The following is a 10,463-nucleotide window of genomic DNA, read 5'->3' as shown; positions in this document are numbered from 1 at the left end:
CATGGCATGAAGCAGTGCAAGGCAGCCAGGTGAGCGGGCTGGCAGGTGAGGTGCGGCTAGGGGGCTGTGGGTCCTGTGGCTGAACCTGCAACTACAGAGATTTCTCCCCTTCTCCCTCCAGTGCAAGATTGCAGCCCTTGCTCACTTGTATGCACCTGTGCCCTCATCGCTGAGGAAGCTGGCCACCAAGGGAGAGAGAAACACAGCACTCCCTCAGCTTCCCCTCCCGGGTTTTTCCTTCAGCTCCCACCTTCTCAGTCCAGTCCGGTTGCACGAACACAGGGTGCACACAAGCCACCAGCGGCAGCAGAGCAGCCATCTCCATCCCATCTGCTTGCCCACCTCTCCTCCTTTGGCTTGTCTCCCCAGGCGGGCTGCCACTTCCAAGTTTGAGAAGTGTTGCAGCAGAAAGCCCCCCTGCAGGGCGGTGGGTGGGGGTGTGACCGACGCAAAGTCACTGTGGAAGCACAAAGTCAGCCAGGAAGAAAGAAATAAGGAACCGAACAGGAGCCTACCACTTTCGCTGTAGTTCCCTGCACTCCACACAGCCAATGCGGTTGCAGGGGGAAATGAGAGGAGGAGGGGATCCTCCTCAGGTTACTCGGAGTCAGTGACTGACTTCCACTTACACCCACCCTCCACAATAGGGGAAATAACCTTGCTCCTGCCTGTGAGTGTGAGTGTGAGTTTATTTTATTTTTATTTTATTAGGGCCCCCTGACTTATTTAAAGGCCCCCTAAATTAAGAAATCCTGGCTACGGGCCTGGGCTCCAGTAAAAAAAGCTTTGGAGTGGCACAACAAAAATGAACTCATGAGCAATTATTGCTTCATCACACAACTTTGAAGTCTTTGAAAAAACTATTGTCTGTACCTGATATTTGCTGGATATCTTCTCACTAATCCTTCAGCCATATTCATCAGAAAGCTGGCTTCAGAATGTGGAACATTCCGGTACTTTCTTTCCAATTAACAAAAATTGGGAAAGCATCCAGGCTACTAAAAGAAGAAATGGAATCCACTAGGTGCCACCCAGAGAAAGACTACTACAGCAATCAAAGGGATTTAAGTGCTTCATGGCAAATTTAATTTAAATTGGAACTTAATTTTCAATTTAAAGGAGGCTCAAACACACCTTACATTCTTTGGATGGTATGCTAAATATTTAAAAGCACGGTGTATGCCAAGCTAATTCTTGAATGACTAGCTAATACTTGGTGCTCATCACTGGCTGCCTTTAAATATGAAGATTTAGTGGGCACAGACTGCATTCAATTAGGGATGCCAGCCTCCAGGTGGGACCTGGGGATCTCCCAGAATTACAGCTCATCTCCAGACTACAGAGATCATTTCCCCTGCAGAAAATGGATGCTTTGGATGGTAGACTCTATGGCATTGTACCCCAATGAGCTCCCTGTCCTCCCCAGGCTCCAACCTCAAATCTCCGGGAGTTTCCCCGTCTGGAGCTGGCAACCTTACTCTCCCATCCCCCACCGGTGACCAGGGAGGACCTGGCAACCCTATGATTCAGTAAACTGGCTGTAACTCCTGACAACATTTTGTGATTGCTGAATGGGGCTGATTTCATCTTGATTAGCAGTTCAGCCAGCCAAAGCAGATAAATCTAGTCTAATTTATAATCAAGCTGACTTGTATTTACAGGGTTTAAGGCACAGACACTCTTTTGTAAGTGTATAATCTTTTTCTCTCATAAACCTCACTGGAACAGATACAATTTGTGGGAACAGCTGACATAAAACTACTCACACCTTTTGTAAACAAGCTTGAGGTCTTTCCAGTCCACAAAACTGCTCATTTTGGGATTGCGAGCCAGAATAATCTGCACAATTTCTCGGGTGATCTTTTTCTTTTCTTTCTCAGGCAGTGTAATAAACCACTTCTGAAGTCTTAATTTCCCTTGTCGGCTGAAGAGGAGTACAAAGTGTATCTAGAGTAAACAGAACAAAATTTGGTAATATAGAAACAAAACAACCCCACAGACAGCTACCTTCCGATAAAACTGAATTTCAGCAAAAATTTGTCAGATATTGAAGAAAACAAGCAGGGACAGAAACATTTTGCCTTTGAATTCCATATGAGCACAATAAGATTTCCAAGAGAAGGCAGGGTTACATTCAGTGAATACACTGTTATGTGCTCCCCATTTTTATGAGCTGTGCTACCTTGAATGGTTGATTCCATTTGGATGAGAACACACCAGGCCCTTATGATGTTTTTGTTATATTTTTTTTATTTTTCAGCTATACAAAAAGTGCACAGGTGACAGCAAAGGCACATTGGTACAAGGCACATCTGCCACTTTACATCAGATCCCCACAGAGAGAAGCTGAAGCATCGTGGGGTGTAGGATTAGCTCACAGCAGTCTCTGTCTGCTTCTCCCTCTATCTCTGCCACACTCAAAAACTGGTTATCCCCTCACCCACACATATACCTGCCCCTCCCCTGAGCTAGGAAGGGTCACCTTCTCCAACTCTCGCAGTACTTGAGCAGAGTTATCCTAACAATTAGCATGGAAACATCAGACAACCACTTTGGACCATTAACCTAACAGAAGATTAATGAGCCAGCAGCCACAACAGTACATTAACTACCAGGCTGCCATGTTAAATTCTTTCACACAATAAAGCTGCATTGAATGCCACTTGCTTTGCAGCAAATGAAGTATCTTTTATACAATAAGAGTTTCCACTGCCTTTCTCCTTATTTTTGTTTATTTACAAAATTTATAGTCTGCCTTTCTGCCCTCTTCAGTACCGCTAATGCAGCTAACGGATGAAAAACTTACAAAATAAAAATACATCTTAAAAACCATTAAAAGCAAAAACACATTACAACACAAGTAAAGCAGAGCTAAAATATACATAAAAATCATAAAAAACAACAATTAAAACATAGGGAATGCCTTTCTCCTTATTTTTGTTTATTTACAAAATTTATAGTCTGCCTTTCTGCCCTCTTCAGTACCGCTAATGCAGCTAACGGATGAAAAACTTACAAAATAAAAATACATCTTAAAAACCATTAAAAGCAAAAACACATTACAACACAAGTAAAGCAGAGCTAAAATATACATAAAAATCATAAAAAACAACAATTAAAACATAGGGAAGGGAAAGAAGGAGGGATCACTGAGGGAATGGCAGATGAAAAATGCCTTCACCCATTGGTGGAAGATGACAACAGAAGGGGACAGGGTAAGGCGACAGGGTGAGTCTCTTTGAGAAGTGAGTTCTAGAGTTTTGGTGCCACGGTGAATGAGGCCGTGACCTGAGATGCCACCCACCTAATCTCAGAAGGCAGAAGCACCTAAAGCAGGACCTCAAAAGATAACCACAGTAGTCAGGTAGGTTCTAAAGGGAGTAGGCAGTCCTTCAGGTATGCTTGTGCCAAGCCTTGATAAGTACCTAGAAACAGATTGGGAGCCAGTGTAGATGGGTCAAGGCTAGAGGTCAGGCAGGACAAGAACCTAGTGATGCCAACCTCCAGATAGGGCCTGGAGTTCTCTCCCAGTTACAACTGATCTTCAGAGATCAACTTCTCTGGTGATAATAGCTCCTTCAAGTGTGGACTCTATGGAATTATACCCTGCAAAAGTCCCTCCCTTCCCCAAAACTCAACCTCCTCAAGCTCCACCCCCAAACCACTGGGAATTTCTGACCTGGAATTGGCAACTCTATCAGAACCACTACAACATGGTGCCTCCCTGTCCCAGCTTATGTATCAACAGATAGCAGCAACAACTAAATAGACACAGTGGCATTCAATACCGTTTTCAATTGTTTGAATGGTATAACAATTACTTTTTGCTGCTGCTAGGACTACATAATGGGCTATTGGCACACATTCTGAGAAAGAGATGAAGTGCTGAGCAAAAAAGGTGATGGAATGAATAATGACACACCTTTTGATGTTGTGACAATACACAAAGTGCAAGTACATAGTAAAAACAAAGCCGCTGTCATTGAATTAAACAAAAAAGTCTAAAATGCAAAGCTTAATGAGGTACAAAATATATGTATCTATGTTTGGCTTATCAACTAAATTAGGTAGTCATGAACTTCTACCAAGTTCAGCCAACTCCATGAACATCTGAGACAGTGGAATTAATAATTCTCAAAGTCAGTGTATGTTTGGATCCATGTGTTTGCTTTTGGACTGAGCCACACAGAAGCCCTTCAAATGAGCTTCATTGTACCATCTGTATATATATCCCACATTGGTTTGATGGAGACTACAAGTGAAGGAACTGCAAGGGCCTTCTTATGACCCCAGCCCAACTCATGTTTAATCTGACCTGGCACTCACCTTTATATATATATATATATTTTGGGGGGGGGGAATGGTTTCAGTATTCCCCCCCCTTCCACTCCATGCATTTTTGCTAGGGGAAAAAAATGGCCATGGGGGCAGACTGCTTTTCTCACTGTCGGTTCCACATGTCTCCTGGACAGACACATGGAACCATCAGCATGAGAAACAGCCTGCCCACAGCCTTCCACGGCCATTTTACCACACTTGGGAGCTCAGCTGGCCCCATACAGTGATTATGGATTATTAGGAAGCTAGGAGGAACATCTGTGGAACATCTGTGGAACACCTGTTTAACATCTTTTCACGCTATGCCTACCAAGGGATGTTTGGTATGTGGTTTGTCCTCTCTGATATCTTAGTTTGAACGCTGTGTAGTCTGAGCACTTTATTGTCCGATTGGGTTTTTAAATTGCATACTATATTTTAAATTGTACTATAGTATTTGATGTTTTTATGAGCAAGTTTTGCTATGTAAGCCGCCCTGAGCCTTACGGGGGAGGGCGGGATAGAAATTTAACAAATAAATAAATAAATAAATATTTAAAGTGAGTGCTGGGTCACACGTTAAATATGAGTGAGGTTGGGTTTCCTGAACCCAACTCACATTTCATGTACTGTCTAATCTGACCCCTAGTCACACAAAAAATCTCCAGATGTACTTATGCTGTTTAGAATGGAAGTATCCCTGCCATTAAGAAGGGTGAGACAAACCACCTCAAGTCACACTTAGTGATATCATTAAAGGTAGCAAATTGTGAGCTTCTTATTTTATTATATATTAACCTGAAACCTATGCTTTGCTACGGTATTTAAGTTCTGTAAGTCCAGTTATAATATTGATGATGTAAAGTTTGAAATGTGACATTTGTTGTAGGAATTCTAATGGAGAAGATTGTAGTGTAAGAAATGAAGTGAGACATACGTACTTTTCTCTCTCTCTACTGAAGGACCTCTCTATAGACTACATTGGTGGTTCTGCCCTCAGGTGCTAGGATCACCAGGCTGCTTGATGAGCTCACTCTGGAGCAGGTAACATTTAAGAAGCAGCCGTCTGTTAAGTCAACTCCTGCCACCTCCCACAAAAGTGATGGCCTCTCTACTTGTGTTCCTGGATTATTTTGCTCATATGGAGGCTGTGCTGTCCTGCACAGCTCAGTACCCCGCAGGAGTACTATGTGCAAATGTCCTTGCCGCATTCCTAAATTGCCTCCTCCTTGTAGCGTTGGTGCATTTGGCTTGACGTTTGCCAGGAGCTTTCTTGGGGGGGCACTGAGAGGTGGGAGTGGGAGTTGGTATGAGGGAGTGGTGATGTGGTGGACATTTCTTCAGGTTCATGAGGGAGGCACACACAGAAATGGCTCCTAGGATTGTCCTTTATTATCTCCCCATGAACATTCATTAACTCAATTGTCATGCTGGTTTTTTTGAAAAATGTCTGTTCAGGAGTCGTGAATCACTGATTTCTGTAACTGCCCTCAACTGTCTGCAGTCTCTTCTGTGTTTTTACCTCAGAACATTGAGATCCACAGCTGAGCAATCAGAGGGAGGTGGGTGCAAACAGTCAGGTTTTACCTCAGAACTCTGAGCTACACAGGCCCCGTTCATACGAGGCAGTTTGGGCCGGGAGCGGGCCGAATTGGAGGTGCATCAGACAGGCGCGATCCCACGGCAACATCTGCCTGCCGTCGCGCTCCCGCCTCCAACCCGGCCCTTCCCCCGATGAAGCGCCTCAAAGATGAACCACCTACCTTCGGTGGTTCATCTGGTTGAGCTGCTTCATCCTCCCCGTGGGATCGGTGGCGCGTCTTGCTGCCGTCGCATCCCTGGCCCCCTGCCGTACTGCGTATGCTCGAGCATGCGCAGTACGGCAGCCTCCCCCTCCGACGAGTGTCGTCCTCCCCGGCATCTGATCGTGCCGGGGAGCAACGGAGCGCGGCAACCGGGATCCGTGGGATCCCACCGGGGCGTTTCTTTTTTGGTGTGGCTTTTAAAAGCCGCACTTCGCCCTGTCTTTTCCCTTCCGGTGGGGCGGGGGCCATGGTTGACCCAGCGGGGGGGGGGGGCAGCAGCCTGCCAGGCACATGGAAAACAATTGGGGAAACACATTTTGCCCCTTTTTTACCCCCTTGGGGGTCGTGTTTCTCAGAAATCTCTTTGCGCGGGGGGTTGACATCATGGAAGGAATGCAATCCCCTTATTTTGGGTTTCTTGGTGCAGAGGTTTGGCCTGGGCATTGAATTAGAGGGGGAGGGCATACCCCCTCCTTTTGTTTACAACAGTGCCTCTCATTTATGTTACATTTAAGAAGTGGGACATAACTATGTATTCAAAACACCATCCAAGCAATCAGATATTAAGCAAGTTCATATGGACCAATTTTCTAGAACCCACATTGTGAGAAGTTAAATAACCTAATAAAGGAAACCCGTTTTCTACAAATTTGGGGTATATTTCCATTGTGGGTGGGAGTGTGGCTAAGCTGGGCCAGCAGCACCACTAAGGTGCTGGGGTGACGTCCCTGATGGATTAAAGTACCCTGATCCTGCTCCTACACCTGAAAGACACCCGCCTGTCTGGTGTTGGAGGGGGATTATTTTTAAAGGCATCAGGGAGGCTGGGCCAGCAGGAGGGCTAAGGCAATCCCCGCTGAGCAAACCTTCCCGGCGACTGTAAGCATTCCACCTCCTCTCCTATACCTGACAGGCAGCTGCCTGTCCAGTGTAGGAGAGGGAGGTGTATTAGAAGCCATTGTGGAGGCGAGGCTGGCAGGATCACTAAGGTGTTACTGCTGGGGTGGGCTCCCTCGTGGCTTTTAGCACCCTGCAACTGCTGCTGCACCTGACAGACAACCACCTGTTAGGTGTAGAAGGTGGGGGGAATGTGTTGGAAGCCATCAGAGAGGCTGGGCCAGCAGCTTTGCTTCACCTCACAGGCGGTTGGCCACTCCTAATTTCCTCAACTGTCATTAGTTCTCTACAGTCCCCTGTAACTGGTTTTTTTTAACCTCAGAACACTGAGCTCTGCAGCTGACCAATCAGAGAGTGGGGGGGTGCAAGGAGGCAGCAGCCTGGGAGCCACAATAATCAATAGGGGGAGCACATTTTACCCCTTTTGACCCCCTTAGGGCTGAATTTCTAAAAATCCCTTCTTAGTGAGAATTTACGCCATGGTAGGAGCGCTCTCCCCAAGTTTGGTGTTTCTAGGTCCAGCAGTTTGGCCTGGGCATTGATTTTACGGTGAGGGGACTTTCTTATATATATATATATAGAAGTAAACTTCATGGAGACTATCTTTTCACTTCCAATTTGGAAAACACACTGTGATGAATAAAAGATGAACTGAAAAGTGCCAAATCAAGTATCATAAATACATCCCACTCTCCTCCCAAGAAGATCTGTGTGCCCCCATGTGAGGTAGGTTAGTCAATGAGCTTAATAGCTACATGAACATTTGAACCCAGGTCTCAATCCAAGTCAAACACTCAAGAAACTGCACCACTCACTGTGATGTATTTCATTTGCTTTCAGCCTTTTAGCTGAGGTTGACTATAATAAAGACAAAGAGCATTATCCAGTAACATTGGGACAGTTACTGAGACAGTTACCCCGTTACTGAGATCCAGGGCTTTAAAATACATGGCTTTGGGTGGATCACGCCCACTATAATTTAGTTGTGAAATTCATTGACAGTTTTGTGAGTGTATAATTGTGAATTATGACTTTCCCTTTCAAGATTACAGTAAAATGTGGGAATCACTTATATTTCATTAGCGGCTCCAGTTTACAGAATACATTTCCTCACTTACTTCCCATTCCAATTAACAGGAAAATCAGATAGATACCCTTCCAAGCAGAAGCCTGAGCATCTGAACAAACAATTATCAAGCAGCTGAGGAAATGACAAAGGGTGGTGTTTACTCTGTATGTTCAGAGGACTGGGGTGAAGGTCAGTCAGACCACTGGTATGGCCATTGCCTCGGAGGAGGGAGGACTGTGTCCGTATTTTTCCTGATGGCCTCTAGAATTATTATCATTGTTCCTGTTCACTCACCTGGATGTGCAAGCAGAAGCTGAAGGTTAGAAAAAAGGAGACAATGAATTCAGCATGAATCCCATACCATAAAGAGAGCTTCGTGGTTAGCGAGGTTGGGGCTCTGTTGTTCCCACATGAATTCCGGAACTGTCATAATGCATTTTTGTCTATTTTCCTCTCCTGAGCTGAATTGCCTGGCTTATTAAATGTTTTCCTCTCCTGAGCTGAATTGCCTGGCTTATTAAATGTAAAATCAAGTTATAACTCAAAGTAGTTTTTTTTACGCGAGAAGTTTTCCCCCCCCCCCCCAGTTTTTAGCTTAATCTTGCATGTTCCTTGTTGTAATTCCCATTGTTATTTATTTTATTTTATTGTTCATTGCTTTTCTAGTCCTGTTTTGAAATCATGTATTAAACTATACTAAAATTAAAAATTTTAAAAATTAAAAATGGGTGGTGTTTACTGAAGATGAACTCCCCCCCCCCATGAAGATTGATGTTTTTCAATGAATCTGTATATCTAATTCTCAACAGTCCCCTTTGTGTGCAGATACTTATTTCTGCGATCTGAAGGCAGCGTCTCCCACAACAGTTTTTCTACAGACTGAGGTTACTCTGTGGGTGTGCAGAAAAATCCAAAACTTTGTCATTCTGGGTGATCTCCAGGTTCCATCTGGAGGCTGACAACTCTAGGCCTGGCAGCACCATCTGGGTGACTTGATACCACCTGACTTGCATGACTCAACTAGGCCTGGCTGCTTACTACTCCTCAACAACAGCCACCCTATGAAAGCCAGTGTGGTGCAGCAGTCAGAGCTTCAAATTAGGGTCTCCAAGACCCAGGTTCAGATCCCCATCTTGCAGTGGAAGCTGACTGGGTGATTTTGGACCACTCACATACTTTCAGCCTAACCAACCTCACAGGGTTGTTGTGCAGATAAAAAGGAGGAGAGAATAATGTAAGCTGCTTTGGTCCCCACTGTGGAGAAAGACTGTAATTTTGCTAGGCAGAGGCTGTGGGGGAGGAGGGTGGAGACAGAAAGCTGAAGACAGAGAGGCAGATAAAGGTAAGTTGGCTCTTGGATGGGAAGGAAAAAGGGCTGCCAACTCCAGGTTAGGAATTCCTGGACATTTGAGGGGTGGAGCCTGGGGAGGGTGGGATTTGAGATGGGGAGGAACTTCAGACCGGTATAATGCCATAAACTCCCCCCTCCAAACCAGCCATTTCCTCCACGAGAACCACCATTGCCAGCCTCCAGTTGAGGGCTGGAGATCACCCAGAATCACAACTGTTGTCCAAGTGATATTCCCCTGGATAAAATGGCTGCTTTGGAGGGTTGAGTCTATGGCATTATACCCTGCTGGGGCTGCTTCCCTCCTCAAGCCTCACTGTGCCAAGGCTCCACCCCCAAATCGCCAGAAATTTCCCAACCTGGAGCTGGCAGCCCTAAGGTGAATTGATCTGTGTAGCTGGGAGATCCGGTGTGATTCTTTAAGAGCTGCCAGTGCTGCTGTGGGGGGAGAGGAAGCAGGTGGGTGGCTGGGAGCACTGCTACCGCCGCTGTTCGGGGTGGGGGAGGAAGCAGGCAGGAGCCTGGGAGAGTGATGGGGCAGAAAAACAGAGTTATGGGGTGGGGGCAGAAAGACAGAGAAAGTGATGAGGTGGGGAGGCAGAAAAACAAAGAGAATGAGGAGGCGGCAGAAAGAGAGAGGAAGTTACATGCATGGAGGAGACAGAGAGTAAGAAAGGGGGGCAGAAGGGAAAATAGTGGGAGAGAGGTGGGAGAGAGGGGAGGAAGCAAAGGTATAAGGAATGGGATAACTTGCAGGTCCTCACTTGTTCTCACTAATGTTCTGAAGATACAGGCACTGATTCAGTGTGGCTGCTCCCCACTGCACTGCAGTAGTCTCTGTAGTGAATGACAATGGATCTTCCCACAATATTGTCAGGATGGACTAGCATGCGAAAAACCTAATGCAACTAAGATTAATGCAACTGAGATGAATCTTTCTAGCTTTTTCAGGAAGATAGGTCAAATATTATATATGAAGCAGAAAGTCAGTATTTCTATGTAACTAGAGAAAAGGTCTATCAACACC

At 45.5% G+C, this 10,463-nt stretch overlaps 1 protein-coding gene across 1 annotated transcript in view; it reads right to left on the bottom strand.

Annotated features, from left to right (window-relative positions):
- The window catches only part of AP1S3 (adaptor related protein complex 1 sigma 3 subunit), a 37,900-nt gene that overhangs the window by 17,233 nt on the left and 10,204 nt on the right, over positions 1–10,463 (bottom strand). The window contains exon 2 of the mRNA XM_015417636.1: positions 1,769–1,947. Within this exon, the coding sequence (XP_015273122.1) occupies positions 1,769–1,947 (179 nt within the window). The remainder of the gene's footprint in view (positions 1–1,768; positions 1,948–10,463) is intronic.

Source organism: Gekko japonicus, unplaced genomic scaffold (genome assembly GCF_001447785.1).
Source record: "Gekko japonicus isolate JY-2015 unplaced genomic scaffold, Gekko_japonicus_V1.1 scaffold38, whole genome shotgun sequence".
Lineage (NCBI taxonomy): Eukaryota > Metazoa > Chordata > Lepidosauria > Squamata > Gekkonidae > Gekko > Gekko japonicus.
This window is presented reverse-complemented; position numbering and strand designations above follow the sequence as displayed.